At 40.4% G+C, this 19,744-nt stretch overlaps 1 protein-coding gene across 2 annotated transcripts in view; it reads left to right on the top strand.

The window, feature by feature from the left end:
- Window positions 1-19,744, top strand: part of CARD14 (caspase recruitment domain family member 14) — a 152,673-nt gene that overhangs the window by 83,360 nt on the left and 49,569 nt on the right. For both annotated transcript variants that reach the window (XM_069752427.1, XM_069752426.1), the window contains exons 5-11: window positions 3,991-4,143; window positions 8,537-8,650; window positions 10,090-10,215; window positions 10,417-10,569; window positions 13,610-13,744; window positions 14,881-14,978; window positions 18,150-18,229. In XM_069752427.1, coding sequence (XP_069608528.1) covers window positions 3,991-4,143; window positions 8,537-8,650; window positions 10,090-10,215; window positions 10,417-10,569; window positions 13,610-13,744; window positions 14,881-14,978; window positions 18,150-18,229 — 859 coding nt within the window. The remainder of the gene's footprint in view (window positions 1-3,990; window positions 4,144-8,536; window positions 8,651-10,089; window positions 10,216-10,416; window positions 10,570-13,609; window positions 13,745-14,880; window positions 14,979-18,149; window positions 18,230-19,744) is intronic.

Genomic DNA, 19,744 nt, shown 5'->3' with positions numbered 1-19,744 from the left:
TTTCTACCTACTGCACGCTTATTTCTGGAAAACACCTAAGGAGTCAAACGATTCACTACATCCATAGATGAACTCCAAGAGGGGTATGGATGGTCCACTAAAGAAGTAATACAGAAGACAGTGCAAAGCCATATGCTCTACATTTTTAACAAATCCAGAAAATAATTGCACAGAAATTCATATAGTGCTTCTACACTTCCGACCCTTGAAGTGTGGCCAAGCAGCAGTTTTTGATCAAGCATGTGGTATTGGCAAACTTAAGAGAAAATGAACCCCATAATTGGTTGTGCAATTATCCCTTGTGAAAATTAAAACTTGAGGTAAATGTAATGTTTCTTTCTCACAGCCCAATGTTATAAAATTCATTGAAGCACGTAAAGGGCGCAAGATGCTCATAACAGCCATAAATGAATTGCATGAGTTATGCAGCTTTTATAAATGGAGGTTTTTCATGTTTTGGTGCAATATTTTGGATATTTACATAAATAACTTAAATCATAATGACCTAAATTCAAAATGAACTTAAAGTGCAATGGTACTGATTAATCAAGACCGGCATTGTTGGTCTTTGATAAGGGGACATGTTGGAGTTAGACACTCTTGATTCATGAAGAGGTGCATGCCTCTTCATGAATCTAGAGCATCTAAAAAGTGGTGTGCACCTCTGTGTGCCACACCAAAAGTCTTACTCAAGTTAGGGACTGGAGTAGAATTTCTGGCGTAGGGAATGCCATAGCTTGTCATTAATTTGATGAGCTGCAGCGTCACACACCGGCTGCGTTCCAGTACCACTCCAGCTCTGTCAATTTTATGTGAGCTGGTAGAAACTCAGCGTTGTGCCTAAATTTTGCAACTTTTCAAAGCTTTTATGCCAGAATTCTGGCGTGAAAGCTTTGATGATTTGGGGCCAATGCGTAATGAAAACATCAATCTTAGAATCATTGAGCTACGCATAAGCATTTTAAAGTTATTACCATATAAAGTGACAAGTCAGATTTGAAAAACAATTGGCCCTGTCGGGAAGATGAAACATGTCTTCTGTGGGAAGGGGTTGTCCAGGCTTGGGACAAAAGTCACATAGAGTTACTACAGACTGCCAAATCGGGACTCTGTGTTTTGTGCATGATTCACAAGTATTCCTGATGCAAGCAGATGGTCACGTAACCGCCTGCATGCATTTTCCGTAATTGCAGTCACGAGCCAACTAGACTCTTTATGCACCAGAAATACCAGGTAATGGCGACAGTGTGTGCAAGAGACGCTATCATGATTCAGCAACGTGCAGTCACATACATCAACTGCAGACTTTTGTCCCATGGACAACCACTTTAGGTCTTGTGACAGTGAGACAGTGACATTTTAAAGCCATAGGACAGTCATCATGTGTTAGAATAGGAGGCTCTGTGCATCTGATCAGTGTTGGGGCAAGAGCAGCTGCCAATATAGAGTGGCAAAATGCTGCTGACTGACAGTAGTTTCTCCTGGAAGTATTCCTGACTGACAGTAAATTCTTGGCTAGCCCTTTGGAGATATCTTGTATGCATATGAAAGAACAAAATATGAATTTTTGTATATCTTATTTTAAATTGAGATATTTGTACAGGTTGCTAGTACCACTGTACAGTGATTATCAAGTTACAAATATTCAGTTTGGCACCGACTCCTACACATAGCCTTAGGGTTTGCTCACACTAGCGTATAGTGTATAGGACAGGGGAATGAATTTTTCTCACTTGTCATCCGTGTGCAGTCCATATACAATCCGTTTTTTACTCAGCAGATATTAATCTTTTACATCACCATTTACAGTTTTCTATGGATGCTTTACTGCAGGTTCGTATAACATTGGTCCAAGTGCATTACGATTTTTTATCGTATTACACTGATCTGATTTGTATGCAAGAAGGAATGAGTCCTAAAGGGAATCTGTCAGTAGGATCAGCCTTCTGTCCACATGTGCACTCAGGTCATAGGAAGCTGAACAAAAATGATGCCTGAAATCTGATGTCTTATTCCAGAGAAATTCTCATTTTTCTTATATGTAAATGAGCTGTTATCTGCATGAAAATCTGCCTCTAGAGATTATTTTAAATAAAAGTGGGCCCTATCAGTGTGATGTGTAATGGCCACGCTCTTCTCTCCTGATCTCACTGCAGAGCTGTGTGTGATTATGCCCTACACATCTGCAGCTTCCATCTCACAGGCAGCAGTGTTGCAATACAGCAGAGCTGTGAGAACTGCAGCTGCTAATATGTTTGCTATAATACAAAGTTCAGTTCTGCTGTACTGTGTTAGTTACATGTCTCACCCTGGTAACTGATGTACTACATTTCCCTATATCTACAGTGGGGCAAAAAAGTATTTAGTCAGTCAGCAATAGTGCAAGTTCCACCACTTAAAAAGATGAGAGGCGTCTGTAATTTACATCATAGGTAGACCTCAACTATGGGAGACAAACTGAGAAAAAAAATCCAGAAAATCACATTGTCTGTTTTTCTAACATTTTATTTGCATATTATGGTGGAAAATAAGTATTTGGTCAGAAACAAACAATCAAGATTTCTGGCTCTCACAGACCTGTAACTTCTTCTTTAAGAGTCTCCTCTTTCCTCCACTCATTACCTGTAGTAATGGCACCTGTTTAAACTTGTTATCAGTATAAAAAGACACCTGTGCACACCCTCAAACAGTCTGACTCCAAACTCCACTATGGTGAAGACCAAAGAGCTGTCAAAGGACACCAGAAACAAAATTGTAGCCCTGCACCAGGCTGGGAAGACTGAATCTGCAATAGCCAACCAGCTTGGAGTGAAGAAATCAACAGTGGGAGCAATAATTAGAAAATGGAAGACATACAAGACCACTGATAATCTCCCTCGATCTGGGGCTCCACGCAAAATTCCACCCCGTGGGGTCAGAATGATCACAAGAACGGTGAGCAAAAATCCCAGAACCACGCGGGGGGACCTAGTGAATGAACTGCAGAGAGCTGGGACCAATGTAACAAGGCCTACCATAAGTAACACACTACGCCACCATGGACTCAGATCCTGCAGTGCCAGACGTGTCCCACTGCTTAAGCCAGTACATGTCCGGGCCCGTCTGACGTTTGCTAGAGAGCATTTGGATGATCCAGAGGAGTTTTGGGAGAATGTCCTATGGTCTGATGAAACCAAACTGGAACTGTTTGGTAGAAACACAACTTGTCGTGTTTGGAGGAAAAAGAATACTGAGTTGCATCCATCAAACACCATACCTACTGTAAAGCATGGTGGTGGAAACATCATGCTTTGGGGCTGTTTCTCTGCAAAGGGGCCAGGACGACTGATCCGGGTACATGAAAGAATGAATGGGGCCATGTATCGTGAGATTTTGAGTGCAAACCTCCTTCCATCAGCAAGGGCATTGAAGATGAAACGTGGCTGGGTCTTTCAACATGACAATGATCCAAAGCACACCGCCAGGGCAACGAAGGAGTGGCTTCGTAAGAAGCATTTCAAGGTCCTGGAGTGGCCTAGCCAGTCTCCAGATCTCAACCCTATAGAAAACCTTTGGAGGGAGTTGAAAGTCCGTGTTGCCAAGCGAAAAGCCAAAAACATCACTGCTCTAGAGGAGATCTGCATGGAGGAATGGGCCAACATACCAACAACAGTGTGTGGCAACCTTGTGAAGACTTACAGAAAACGTTTGACCTCTGTCATTGCCAACTAAGGATATATTACAAAGTATTGAGATGAAATTTTGTTTCTGACCAAATACTTATTTTCTACCATAATATGCAAATAAAATGTTAAAAAAACAGACAATGTGATTTTCTGGGTTTTTTTTTCTCAGTTTGTCTCCCATAGTTGATGTCTACCTATGATGTAAATTACAGACGCCTCTCATCTTTTTAAGTGGTGGAACTTGCACTATTGCTGACTGACTAAATACTTTTTTGCCCCACTGTATATATGAATAATAAATCTAGTATTAAATCTTTTTCTATAGTTCTATTCTGTGAAAGAGGAGCTACATAGAGTGAGAATGGAGCTACAATTAGCCCAAAGCTGGACAACCCGTGACCAGTGTGAAGAAGAGTTGCAAGTTCTTCAAAAAGAAAACAAGACACTAAAAGAGAACTTGGAAAGACAGACTAGATTGGTGAGAAACTAGTTATAAGTTCTGTACATATGAATTATGAACAGTATCATATTTTTTGGCCTAAAGACACTTTGTTTATCAGAATAAACGCTTAAAAGAATGCCAATGGTTTAGGGTACATCCCTATGATCAGGAAGAGCAGCATTTTGGACGCAACTCACCTGTACTGCATCAAAAGCGCTGCGTTCTACATTACAAGCACAGTGGATGGGGTTTATAGAAATCCCACGTCCACTGCGCATCTTTTCCAAATCGATACTTGCTCTAACTAAATGAAGATTGCCACTTAGAATTCCTATTGAAAATAATAATAAACTTGCCAATGCATGAGCAATGAGAAAGGAGAGTGATTTAGTTGTACTTGTATGCAATCATGCTTTGATCCTAGTAGTTTAAAGGGAACCTGTCACCAAAGGCGTTTTTAACTAAAAGAGCCACCTTGTGCTGAACTATTGCTGCATTCTGTCAAGGTGGCTCTTTTAGTGAACAAGGGAAGAAAGACACTACATAAATGCGTGCACACCTGCAATATATAGATAATAAAATCCAACTTTATTGTGTAGAAGCAAAGGACATACAAAATATAAAACCAATTAAAACCTGATCCATAAGGATCAAACACAAACACACCATTCCCCCATGTGATGTTAAACCAGAGAAAGGCAAAAAATGGATACTAGTACAATAACTATATATATATATATATATATATATATATATATATATATATATATATCAGTACAAAAAAGTTAAATACAATACAAGGTATACATTTAAGCCTGAGAAAAAATAACTGGTATTAACCATGTATATACATACACCCACCAGGAGTGGCAACAAACAGGGCGTCCCCAGAGTTGTCACAGACCAACCGCACCAAACCCCGTGCTATTCAATAGTCACTGGATATAAGCCAAGATGAAAGCCCAATATACAGCAGCACAGGGGGTGCTTGCAAGGGTGAGATAGAAAACGGTATCAAGCCAAAGGCTGAATATACCTGCTGTGAGAACACAGCTTGATGGCAACTTATTGCTAATGAGGCCAAGCTATATGTAGAATATGCTCACAAAGAGTGGAGATCCAGAGAAATGGATCAGCGCGGACACCGGAAGAAAAAACCCCATGCTGGTAGGTAAGTGGGAGATGGAGGAGATGGTGTGGGAGAATCCCACGCGTATCGCTGCAGCTAGGCAGCTTCGTCAGGGTGGCTCTTTTAGCTCTGGTCCCTGCCAACGCTGCAATAATCGCTTTTATAATGTGCCCCCTCATACCTCGAATTACACCTGGGGGCAGGTCTTTCCCCCTAACACAGACGCACCACAGCTGTCACTCAGGGCCTCTGCGTGCCAGGCGTCGCCTCTTCTTGCTTCATTAGCGTCCCTGGTGACTGCGCTGTAAGTTCGAAGGGCAGCGCAACTGCGCATGCCCGAAAAAAACTAACAGCACAGGTACCGGGAACGCTAATGAAGGAAGAGGAGGCGGCGCCCGGCACGCAGAGGCCTTGAGTGACAGCTGTGGTGCGTCTGTGTCAGGGGGAAAAGACCTGCCCCCAGGTCTAATTCGAGGTATGAGGGGGCACATTATAAAAGCGATTATTGCAGCGTTGGCAGGGACCAGAACTAAAAGATCCACAAATGGTGTGTCCTCAAAATGGTGCTAATAAAAACTACAACCTATCCCAAAAATAATACAATTCTTAATTGCGCAAATGTGATAAAACATTAAACACATTGCAATATTTTATAGTTTATCCTGCAGGATATGACAGGGAGAATTATCTTTATTTTTATTCTTTTATTTCAAAAGATGAATTTTCAAAAAAAACCTTCTATTGGCCAAGCATCTTATGTTTGTGTAAAAATGGACCTCCTTAGTTGTTTGAGCCCCATAGCAGCTTGCTATTACTGCTGCACTGGTAGTTATACCCATTAGTACGGTATATTAGCAAATGTATTAACAACTCTGCCTATATCAGTTACAGTACTATTTCTATCTTCTCAGTTTTGCTTTCTCGTGCTGCTTTCTTTATTATTGTGTATTTTAGTCAATTTAATTACCTTTTTAAAGATTTTATTGAAGGGGCTCTATGCATTATTAGTTATTCCTGATGAAATGGAAACCTTACTGATTGCTGTTGTTTGGATGGCTATAAAATCCCTCCCTGAACTCAATAAGGGGCTCCATCTGAATTAAACCATGTTCACATGTCCAGTAATCATCAGTTGAAACAGATCCAGCAGCAATCTGTTAACAATCTTTTTTGTCTAGCTAAAAAATTATTTCAACTGGATATAGGTTTTTTTGCCATTGAAGTCTATGAGAAGTTGATCAGTTAGGCTACTTTCACACATCAGGTTTTTTGTTTCAGGCTAAATCCGGCGAATGTTGGAAAAACTGGTATCCGGCGCAGATTGTGAAAAACTGATGTGACGGATCCGGTTTTTTGACGGATCCGGTTAGCCTATCTAGATTATTGGATAAAATAAAATTGGAGCATGCTCAGTTAAAAAAACGGATCAGGCCGCCGGATCCTGCTTTTTCTGGATCCGGCACCTTCCGGCTCCCATAGGCTTCTATTCTAGCAAACAGCTGGAAGCGCCGGATTCGGTGCTTCAGGCTTTTTCGCCGGAGACAAAAAACGTTACAGTAGATGTTTTTTCAAGACGCCGGAATCGAATGTTCGCCGGATCCGGAAAAAAAACAGAAGAAACGCTGGGCCATCCGGCGCAATCCTGCGCTAATACAAGTCAATTGGGGGAAAAACCGGTCCCGGTTTTTATTTTTTGCGGTTCCGGTTTTTTTCCAAAGAGCCAGATTTAGCCTCAAACAAAAAACCTGATGTGTGAAAGTAGCCTTAAATAGCCATCAGTTTTTCTTTCATTTGAAAAGGATTCTTATTTAGCTCACTGGATCAGTTTCAATTGGGACAAAACTGATTGCTATTTAACTAATCAGTCTCAATGGATTCAGTGGAAATCAGGTTTTTTTTAGCTGGACAAACAAGTTGTTAACAAATTGCTGCTGGATCCATTCTAAATGATGATTACTGAACATGTGAAAGTAGCGTTAAACAGCATCTGCATCTCCAACCCATTTATTGTTTATGGGACTGCCGAGATAGCAGAGTATAAAGTTGATGAGAAATTAAAAAAAAAAAAGATTAACTGATGCAGCACCACAAGTTATTTACAAAGTACATAATCTGTAATCTTCCTTCATCCTTGACATTCAGGTGTAAGGCCTGCCATGCACATTAAATGGCTGCTGGATGAAAGATGGTTCAGCCAATAGCTCAACTAGCAGCCATCTTACCTGTCTCTTCCATACACAGAAGAGCTCATCCATCCGAGTGCTCCTGTGCTCTCCATGATTTTGGAGACGGCTTATCTCTGGGAGACAATACGATCATCAATCCGAAATCGGCATGTCAGATTGATACCTCTGGCGCTCCCATACACGTTAATGGAATTTTTTAGCCTGATGTTGCTGAGATGAGCCTAATAATGTTTGACCTCTAGTCTACGCAACACAATCCCCACAGACTGTGTCTAATTATGAGAGAAAAGCAAATTGATTTGGTGGAAATAATATTTGTTCTGAATTGATAGGAATTTGGTAAACCTGGTGAATCTGAACAATTTGTGATTCTCTTAGCTCTAACTGACAAAATGGCTGTCTCCATCTTACACATTGCAGAAGATTTCATCAGTCGGAGAAAGCTCACATGACCACGAGCACAGGCAGGCTGGCTTCCCCATTGTGCCTAGCAGTGATCACATAGCATAGCAAATCCTATTTACTGCTTTATTTTCCTCTGCTAGTTTGATCCTGTTGATATAAGAGTTAGGGTATGTGCACATGACACCTTTTCCAGGCGAATTCCACCAAACACCATAAAAAATGAACATATACACAGTAATGTCAAAACAACTTGCTTCCCATATATTCTGGCTTTTGTATCTTCTTCTAAGCATTTCAGGCTTTAAAAACTGTGAAGCAGCTAAAGAAGTGACCAATCTATTCTTTTGGTGACTCAAAAGAGACGTTTAAGGGAAAACATAACCGGCGTTTTCCTGTACCGTCTTCTGCATAAACAATGTGGGTATGCCGATGTCTAAAAGACATTATGTGTATATATATACCCTAAAGGTAAGTTGACAAATACTGTTTTTCTTATGTTTTGCTGTGATTTAAAAAAAAAAAAAATAGCCTAAAATGTTACTATAAACATGCATGCATTCAGTCGGGCACAAAAGGCATAAAAGTTACAACATTTTAAACATATGGTTAAAAATACCATACAAAATAGTCATTATTTAAGTAGTCAAAGTAACATGAGAATGCTTTTTTTCTAAATTCCCTATTTCTTTGCTGATTATTTTGCATTAAGGTGGACGGACAAAAACCGTCTTCAGATGAGACATTACCAGATTCAGAAGTGTTAATGGCTCAGCTAAGGACAGCCCGAAAGAAAATTGCCACTGTTGAGGCATCTGAAAAGCTGGTATGTATATTTATTTGTTCATTCTTTAATACAACTTTCCAGCCCAGAGAATCTCTACATTACTAATTCATAGACACCCCACCGGGTGCACTGATTTTCATCCCCACTGCTGCAGTTCCCAATTGCTCAGGCTACTTCCTGTGTCCAAAATGTCTTCTGCTGTCACATGGGAAGCACAGTGGAAAATAACCACATGTAACCCTTTCCATAAATTAAGCACCAGAAAAAGGTCAGAGAGTATTTATATTAAAAAATCTTACAAAATTTACTAATCAAAAAGAATGAAAATAGAGATCAGGGGATGTTATGAATTATATCTATTCCAAATTAGCAATATTTTATACATATAGTACATAAAAAGTGCACTAGAAAATACCAACAAATATCAAGTCTACATTAAAATGGTCCCATCAGGGGTCCCAATATATAAAAAATGCGGCACAACTACTAAGGCTAGTTACAGCAACAACATCTCCCATATAGGTCCATGCAAATGATCGGTCAAGCCTGAAGTAAAGGGCAGTAATACGTGCTGTATATCTGAGCCAGAGATAAAGTGCAATAGTGCGTACTACGTATGTAAACTATAAGTATTTAAGTGCAAAAATAAACAATGTAACTTACATGAAGTATGGTTGGTAAGTTGTAGATCCCCACCTGCCACCTCAACGCACGTTTCGCCGCTCTTCTGGACGCCTCCTGAAGAAGTTCTATAAACTTCTGACAACATGTATCTGAATTTCCAAGCAATACATTTTGTATTTTTTTCTGAAAAGGAAAAGTCAAAATTTAAAAAAAAAAACAGTGCTTTCAGACCTCAAATAATGCAAAGAAAACAAGTTCATAAACATTTAGAAACAACAATACTAATGTTTTAACTCGGGAAGAATTCAGAAATCAATATTTTGTGGAATAACCATGATTTTTAATCACAGCTTTCATGCGTCTTGGCATGCTTTCCCCCAGTCTTTCACATTGCTTCTGGCGCAAAAATGTAAGCAGTTCTTTGATGGCTTGTGACTATCCATCATCCTCTTGATTACATTCCAGAGGTTTTCAATAGGGTTCAGGTTTGGAGATTGGGCTGCCCATGACAGGGTTTTGATGTGATGGTCTCTTAATTTTTGCCAGAGCTGTATATACTGTAATATCTGTTCTAAAGGTCACATGGAACTAACCAAATTGCATGTTAAGTTGCGCTTTCTCATTCAAATGTCCATATTTTGGTTAGTATTTTTCAACACCATACAGTATAAGCAGTGGATGTACTTATTTTTTCACATAATTTACACATAATAACTCTACAAGAAAATTTCTTATTCCTCTTGGTCCTAGATCATGATAGTGATTTTTTCTCAGTATTAAGAGAGAAGTACTATGAGAGAACTAATGGTTTGGATTGTCCAAGTGATAATATCATGGAAATTGTATTTTTTTAGTGGAAAGAGGAAAAAGAGACGATGCTGCAAAACTATCGACATTTACAGGATAATAATGACATTTTGAAGAAAAAAACTGACGCATTCCATGATCAAGTGTCTGAACTCCAGAAGGAGCGTGACCAGGTAGCACAATGTAAAAAAGATCTACTCTACTAAGTTATCTGACCTTTAAATTAAAAATACAGCCGAAAAAAATAGAACCATTTAAATTTAAAAATGTTTGCATATAATTTTCTTACTACCTTTGGATCAACTTTGAAGCAACTACTATTCTGGCTAGGTGTTTTCTGTTGGTAAACTTTCTTTGCACTCTTTCATTTGCAGGCATACAGAGCTAGAGACATGGTTCAAGCTGAGATTTCGCAATTTTTGAATGAGAAGGATTCACTAAGAGAACAAGTTATGCATCTTACTGAATCTAATTCGGAACTCAAACAGGAGATTCGAAGTTTGGAGGCAACTCTACAGATCTGGATGGTAAGATGAGATTTGGTCATGCAAAGCGGGTCCATTTTTATGCGTGGCTTTTTTATCTCAATCACTACTTCACATCTGAGAGTAGCACAGTGACTGACACAGATAGGGTTACATTTAAACAGGTTTACTCAAGGTGATGCAGGCACTCATAATGGCTGCACTTTCAATAGAAGAATTCAATAAACAGTTTAAGAACAAAGCAAACAAAGGATGATTAGCCCCTTAACGACCACCGATACGCCTTTTAACATCAGCAGTTATGGGTACTTATTCCTCAGCGCCGCTTTTTATCGGCGCTGAGAAATAAGGTTATCGCGCCCCCCAGCGTCAAGAAATTCTCTGGGTTCTGAGACATGATTTGGGTCGATTTTTACCGAACCCAGTGTTGCAATCACCGTTATTCATGGAATAACGGTGACTGCAAAATAACATCTGATTTCCCAATTAATTTCTCTCTCCTCTGATATGATCTTGTACATCAAAGAGAGAAATTGGGTCCCCCGACCCCCAACCCCCCCCCCCCCCCCCCCCGGGTACCTCTGGTGTCCATGGACCCTACATATAAAATAAAGTATTTATTTTCATTTTTCCATTAGGGTTAGGTTGGGACTAGGGTTAGGGTTGGGGCTAGAGCTAGGGTTACAGTTGGGGCTAGGGTTAGGGTTGGGGTTGTGTTTAGGGTTGTGTTGGGGTTAGGGTTATGGTTAGGGTTATGGTTAGGGTTATGGTTGTGGTTATGGTTGGGATTACGGTTAGGGTTATGGTTAGGGTTATGGTTGTGGTTATGGTTGGGATTACGGTTAGGGATATGTGGGGGTTAGGGTTGTGGTTAGGGTTATGGTTGGGATTAGGGTTACAGGTGTGTTGGGGTTAGGTTTGGAGATAGAATTGGGGGGTTTCCACAGTTTAGGTACATCAGGGGGTCTCCAAATGCGACATGGCGCCCTCCATTAATTCCAGCCAATTTCATCATTCAAAAAGTCAAACAGTGCTCCCTCTGTTCTGAGCCCTGCCATGAGCCCAAACAATGGCTTTCTCCCACATACGGGGTATCAGCGTACTCAGGAGAAATTGCACAACAAGTTTTGTGGTCCATTTTCTCCTGATACCCTTGTTAAAATAAAAAAAATAGTTCCAAAGTAAATTTTTTGTGAAAAACTTAAAATGTTCATCATTGCCTTCCACGTTGCTTTAGTTCTCGTGAAGCACCTGAAGGGTTAATAAACCTTGAGGGGTGCAGTTTTAGAATGGTGTCACTTTTGGGTATTTTCTATCATATTGACCCCCCAAACTCTCTTCAAATGTGAGGTGGTCCCTAATAAAATGGTTTTATAAATTTTGTTGGAAAAATGAGAAATCGCTGGTCAACTTTTAACCCTTATAACGTCCTAACAAAAAAATTAAGTTTCCAAAATTGTGCTGATGTAAAGTAGACATGTGTGAAATGTTATTTATTAAAGGGAACCTGTCACCCCGAAATTCGCGGGTGAGGTAAGCCCACCGGCATCAGGGGCTTATCTACAGCATTCTGTAATGCTGTAGATAAGCCCCCGATGTTACCTGAAAAAGGAGAAAAAGACGTTATAATATACTCACCCAGGGGCGGTCCCGCTGCTGGTCAGGTCAAACGGGCGTCTCCGGTCCGCTGCGGCACCTCCCATCTTCATTACAAGACGTCCTCTTCTGATCTTCAGCCACGGCTCCGGCGCAGGCGTACTTTGCTCTGCCCTGTTGAGGGCAGACAAAGTACTGCAGTGCGCAGGCGCCGGGCCTCTGACCTTTCCGGCGCCTGCGCACTGCAGTACTATCCTCTGCCCTCAACAGGGCAGAGCAAAGTATGCCTGCGCCGGAGCCGTGGCTGAAGATCAGAAGAGGACGTCTTGTAATGAAGATGGGAGGCGCCGCAGCGGACCGGAGACGTCCGTTTGACCTGACCAGCAGCGGGACCGCCCCTGGGTGAGTATAATATAACATCTTTTTCTCCTTTTTCAGGTAACATCGGGGGCTTATCTACAGCATTACAGAATGCTGCAGATAAGCCCCTGATGCCGGTGGGCTTACCTCACCCGCGATTTTCGGGGTGACAGGTTCCCTTTAACTATTTTGTGTGACAGCACTCTCTAATTTAAGGGTACAAAAATTAGGTTTGAAAATTGCAAACTTTCCGATGTTACTGTATTACTCAAGGTCTTTTTATGGTTGACTCAGGCATCCATATGTGCCTGAGTATTCAGGAAGCACAGGTCCTACTATGTACCACATGTTTCTCAGGAGTTAGATTCATCATTCATTTTACTCACCTACAGCCAGTTGCCTAGTTTTCTTTTCTACAAACTCTTGTCTGTTTTTTCCAGCAACCACCAGTATTTCTAATCTCAGACCAGTGAATCCTCTCTCAGCTCTACTGTTTCAAACTACCAGTAAATTGTTCATTTCTGCTATCAAAGTACTTGTTAGCTCATGCGCACTATTAACCATATTCATTCTGCAACTTCTTGTTTGCATACGTCTCTGCTATTAACCATATCCCTGCTGCACGTTCCAGACTGCATGTAATTCACCACAGTTCCTGTATGTGACTGTCCATCAGCATCTAGTACTTTTAGCTTCTTTTGCCCATTTACTGTCCTTCATACCCTGCTATCCTGATCTTCACTGATCCATGTGCTGTCTTTTTCCGTTGCATCAAATGTGCTGGTCCATCCTGCTTACCTAGACCTACGGCTTATAGATGCCACCTTGCCAGGTGAGCCCATAGCACATAGCAGTATTCAGTTATGTAGCAACCACTATGCTGCCGGAGGCTGGTAGTAGGGTTAACTTTGGTATTCCCTGGTGAACATATGTGTGTCACAGCAATATTTGACTCTTTTGAGATGTATTTACATGGGTGCAAGTAGGGCCCACTTATTTGTATATACAGTCATCGTGTTTATAGAGTTGAACAAAATTCTGGACTTTATACAGCTTGCTGTGCGTTAATCAGTTAAATTATAAGATTTATCCTAAATATTTCTTACTCTCTGCCTTTCTCTGACAGATGAGGAAAGACTATGAAGAATCCGCAGAGCAAATATACAGCTGTCAGAAGTTTAAACATCAAAGGCTTGTGCGTATGGATGCAATTTGTCCTTCTGATGATGGTGACAAGGGGTCCTATTGCAGCACATCTGAGGTTTGTTAAATCATTTTGCAATGTAGTTAATGTTTAATTTACCATATATTATCTTTTCAACAGATTAAAGTTTGCTGCAGTATGCAATTCATATCATAAATAACATTGAGATGCTATTCGGCAGCAGAATAACTTCCCTAGTGAATAATCAATGCCATTTACTCAACAATCATATGCATTGTTACTCCTCATTATCATGTTCATCATGTGCACCATAGAATGTCAGCTCTTGACAATTCATTAAAAAGTAGGGGAAAGTATCCAAAAGTGACTATCCTGCTGCGCCTCAATATGAGCCGGACTACAGAGAGAAGGGTGGGGAATGGATTTTTTCTTTTTCTAGACTATTCATTTGTTTAGGTAAGGCTTTCTCCTACTAAAAATGGGTTATGCATAACATATCTGCCTGTGTGTACTAGTATTAGTGCATTAATATTCATCCCCTTTGCACAATAACGTGACAGTCAGAACATAATATGGAAATAATCTTAATAATAAGATCAGCCACCTCATTAGCTGCTTTTATAATTCCTTTCAGTGCTCACCATTAAATGGACCGCTGGCTGTGACAGCCATATATTGACTGTGTCCATAGGTTCTACATAGGATGCCCAGGACGTGAGGAATCCTGCTTATTCCTTCACCTAATCATGCACTCTCGTAGATTATAATGGCAGGCAATCATCCCAGAAAATCAATTACAGAACCGGTAAACTTGTCTGAGCAGTTAATAGGGGATGGAGGAGTATGGGTGCGTCTGAGCAGTCAACAGTCACAGATGGAAAAACAAGAGAAAGATGTAATACCATCAGATATTTTCCTTTGCTACCTTAAGGACCCAGCATGTTAACCATTTGTACTTCACGTGTTATTTTAACCCCTTGGAAACTTGGGCTTAAGCTGAATTTAGACTGAACAATCTTTTCTAAGATATGAACGCATCAAGAATCTTCTAGCAAGAATGCACATATATTGTTATAAGATTGAAAAATGTGTTAGTAATCAATCAGCGTGGGGTATTATCATTCAAATATGATAAATCTGTATAAATATAGTGAAAGACTAGCAACAGCAAATTCCATTTTGACTTGCACTTGGTCATGTCATCTAAGCTTCTTTTTATCATTCTATTTTAGTCTTGGCAGGACCTAGGTTGTCAGACAAACAGTGACATTGGTGGCCGTATTTCTTGCAGTACCCTTCATGATGATTATCTTAATGATCTTTCTAAAAGGTTAGTGGCTCAAACGCATGTAGAAGCAAATGTTACCATTTTTGCCATATCAAAATTAGAATGTAATTAATAATATGAGTGATAATAAAAAGAAAAAGATCCTACCATAATAATGGTCGTCTAATATGTGGAGTGAGGCAGCACCCCCAGTGAAATAAACTTTTAATTTACCCATGGGACGTTTCAGCTCCAATAAGCTTGTCTCAAGATGCAATTAGTTACTTTTGAGAATGATTGTAGACATTTTGGCTCACTGCAGACAGTTCAGAATGGAGAGTTCCCTGCTGGAGCCATGACTTACATCCATTCACAGAACAGTAAAAAGTGGGAAGACATTGATCTGCTAGTGAACTCCAGTGATCCTGAGAAAGGGACTCTGGATCCTGAGAATGTAGATCTGAAGAACCTTGCCTTGAGTAGAGGACAGATGTGTATGCTCAGCCTCTGCTCTATTCATTGTCTATGGGAGTGATGGAAATAGTCCTGTGCTGTATTCAACCTTCCCGCAGACAATGGATGGAGTGAAAGTTGAGCAGACTGCCGCTCCATTCAAAAGGGATTCTACACCCATTCTTGGGATAACGAGCCCTTTTCTTGGGATCGATGGGCATCTCAGTGGTGGAATCCCTAATGCCAGTAAGTTATTTTATGAATAAGGGACAACTTTCTGCAAACTCTACAAACCTACAGTGGCATGTAAAAGTTTGGGCACCCCTGATCAAAATTACTGATATTGTGAACAGTTAAGCAAGTTGAAGATGGAATGATCTTTAAAAGGCCTAAAGTTAAAGATGACACATTTCATTTGTATTTTAGACTAAAAAATATATTTTCTTATTGGACTGATACAAAAGTTTGGGCACTCTGCATGGTTTGTACCTAGTTCAAGTATCACAGCTTGCAAAATGCTTTTTGTTGCCAGACAAGTCTTTCCATTCTTGTTTGAGGGATTTTCATCCATTCTCCCTTGTAATATTCTTCTAGTTCTTTGAGATTCCCCTTAGTCTTGCATGCACTGCTGTTTTGAGTTCTAGCAACAGATTTTCAATGACGCTCAGATCAGGGGACTGTGAGGGCCATTGTAAAACCTTCAGCTTGCACCCTTTGAGGTAGTCTATTATGGATTTTGAAATGTGTTTAGGATCATTATCCATTTACAGAAGCCATCTTCTTTTCAACTTTTCAGCTTTTTTACAGATGATGATATGTTTGCATCAAAAATTTGTTGAAATTTATTTTAATCCATTCTTCCCCCTACCCATGAAATGGTCCCTGTGCCATTGGATGCAGCACCACCCCAAAGCATGATTGATCCACTCCCATGCTTAATGGTTGGTGAGATGTTCTTTTCCTGAAATTCTGTGCCCTTTTTTCTCCACACATACCTTTGATCATTGTGGCCAAAGAGTTCTATTTTAACCTCATTGGTCCACAGGATTTGTTTCCAAAATGCATCAGGCTTGTTGAGATGTTCTTTTGCATACTTCTGACACTGAATTTTATAATGAGGACAAAGGAGAGGTTTTCTTCTGATGACTATTCCATGCAGGCCATTTTTGTGCAGGTGTCTCTGAAAAGTAGAGCAATGTACCACAACCCCTACTGCTAAATCTTTTTAAAGGTATTTTGCAGTGAAGCAGGGGTTCTGATTTGCATCTCTAGTAGTGTTGAGCCACCCCCATAGTGTTCAAGTTCGGTTCAGTTCGTCGAATTGGGGCGTGTTCGACGAATGTTTGTCTAACATTTGATCATCATCGTCGAACCCCATTGAAACCAATGGCACGCAAACACAAACACATACAAACACCATGAAAACATCTTAAAAGGTGTCCAAAAGCTGTCAAACTGCTCAGAAGACACAACAAACACATGGAAAAGTCACAAGTACATATATTGATGCAAAAAGAAAAGAGGTGGAGGAGTAAAAGGAAAATTTGAAATTGGCGAACAGTTCGACTCGAACACCGCTCATCTCTAATCTCTAGAAAATCCTATGAGCAGCTCTCATAGAAATTTTGCATGATCTTTCTGCAGTTTCCTGGCACAAGGTTAGAAGAGGCGTTTTTTTTATAAAGCTGGTTTTGGCTGACAAATACTGATGTAAAATACTGACCAAATACTGCTAGTGTGACGGCAGCCTAAGAGGTCTTTTAAAGTGTGAGTAATTCTGTCATTGTTTTTTTGGGTTTTTTTTTTACATCATTCATTGCGGATTAAGATGATTCTTCAGGTCAGTAGGATTATAGCAATACCCAAATGCTACATTATTTTTTATTTTATTAATTAACAGAAATTTATCATGAAAATCATTTTTTGTTGTGTGACCATTTTTTGAGATCCTGAACTTTTTTATTTTTCTATTGACAGACCTGTTGGGGGGCTTGTTTTTTGGGTGTCAAGCTGTCTGATTTTTTGGTATCATTTTGCTTCACATATTTTTTGATTGTTTTTTGTTGAATTTTATTGGGTGAGCAGCATCAATCAAAAACTGTAATTCCTGCATTTCTTTTTATTGGAAAGTTTTTGGAGGGTATAATAATTTTATATTTTGATAGATCAGACTTTTGAGGATGTAACAGTACTAAATTATTTTTTATTTTTGTATTTCTTTATTTCTGAATTATTTTTTTTTACTATTTTAAATCCAATTTTGGACTGCAGTATTTTGCAGTATATAATGAATTGTACAATATCTTATATAGTTCAGTCACGGGTCAAAACAGATTGCTGCAACAGCAGCCTTCAGTCAGATGCCTTCCATGGCAGCTTAATGGCAACCCAACAGCTTGCTCTGGTTGCTGCTGTTAGCAGCCAGCACACGCAATGTATGGAGTGGGCTCAGTGCCATAAACCGCTCCATACACTTACACCCAACAGGTGCTGTACATGTAGGGCATATTTTGGGAAGGAGTTAGATTTATATATGATTATAATTACAATTGAAATTAATTGCACAAGCAACGGGCAAATCTATTAATATTTTGAATACTGGTCAAAAGTCCCTACTAATAAAAGTTGGTTGCAAGGGTGGACCCATTCAGCTCCGCGTATCATAGTGGGTAAGCAACATTTATTATGTGCAAATATTAAAACTAAACTAATACGATTATAATGTCAAACAAATACAATATAAGAATTGTTGCTGTTCTTCATTTCTTCCACTTACAACAGTTGTTCCAATGAACTTCCTGATCTTCTTGAGACAGAAAGAACAGTGGTAGACTTTGAATATGAACCCGAATACAAGAAAGGTAAACTGGATTGAAAATTTAAAGTGGTTAATTCACTTTGGGGTATGAGTTGGTCAGAAAAATACCCACTCACAAAATCATGACTTGGCACCAGTATTCAACTGTGTACCGTATATACTCGAGTATAAGCCGAGATTTTCAGCCCATTTTTTTGGGCTGAAAGTCCCCCTCTCGGCTTATACTCAAGTCATACCTGGGGGTCGGCAGTGGAGCGGGAGCGGGGGCTGTGTAATTATACTTAACTGCTCCCGGCGCGGTCCCTGGACATCCCTGCTTCTTCCAGCGCTGCAGCTTCTTCCTGTACTGAGCGGTCACATGGTACCGCTCATTACAGAAATGAATATGCGGCTCCACCTCCCATAGGGGTGGAGCCGCATATTCATTACTGTATGAGCGGTAACGGTGACCGCTCAATACAGGAAGATGCAGCGCCGGGGAAGAAGCAGGGACACAGAGTCAGGAGCAGGTAAGTATACGGGGAGGGGAGCGCTGCACGATATTTACCTCTCCTCGTTCCAGTGCGGCTTCGTCTTCAGCGTCCTCTGGCAGTGACGCTCAGGTCAGAGGGCGTGGTGACGTAGTCAGTGCGCGCCCTCTGCTGAACGTCAGTGCTGAGGATGGAGCCGCACGAGGAGCAGGTAAAAGTGCTGGGGGCCTGAGCGACGGAGAGGTGAGTATGTGATTTTTTTTTTATGGCAGCAAAAGCAAATGGGGCAAGTGGCTGTGCGGAGCATCTTATGGGGCCATAACACTTGTGCAGCACTATATGGGGCAAGTGGCTGTGCAGAGCATCTGTATGGGGCCATAACACTTGTGCAGCACTATATGGGGCAAGTGGCTGTGCGGAGCATCTTATGGGGCTGTAACGCTTGTGCAGCACTATAAGGGGCAAGTGGCTGTATGGAGCATCTGTATGGGGCCATAACACTTGTGCAGCACTATATGGGGCAAGTGACTGTACGGAGCATCTTATGGGGCCATAACGCTTGTGCAGCACTATATAGGGCAAATATCTCTATGGAGCATCTTATGGGGCCCTTATTACCCTTTATGCAGGATTATATGGGGCATATTTAATATGGAGCATCTAATGGGGCCCATCAAACTTTATGGAGCATTATATGGGGCTCCTGATTCAATATGGATATTCAAAAATACTTAACCTACTGATGTCTCAATTAATTTTACTTTTATTGGTATATATTTTTACTTTTGAAATTTACTGGTAGCTGCTGCATTTTCCACCCTAGGCTTATACTCGAGTCATTAAGTTTTCCCAGTTTTTTGTGGCAAAATTAGGGGGGTCGGCTTATACTCGGGTCGGCTTGTACTCGAGTATATACTGTAATTATATTTCTATAGCGCCAACATATTCCGCAGCACTTTACATGTTAGAGGGGACTTGTACAGACAATAGACATCACAGCATAACAATAAACACAGATCAAAACAGATATCAAGAGAAATGAGGGCCCTGCTCACAAGCTTACAATCTATGAACCACTAAGCCACCGT

Source organism: Ranitomeya imitator, chromosome 2, assembly GCF_032444005.1.
Source record: "Ranitomeya imitator isolate aRanImi1 chromosome 2, aRanImi1.pri, whole genome shotgun sequence".
Taxonomy (NCBI): Eukaryota; Metazoa; Chordata; class Amphibia; order Anura; family Dendrobatidae; genus Ranitomeya; species Ranitomeya imitator.
Note: the sequence above shows the minus strand (reverse complement) of the source record. Positions and strands in the feature narration are given on the sequence as shown.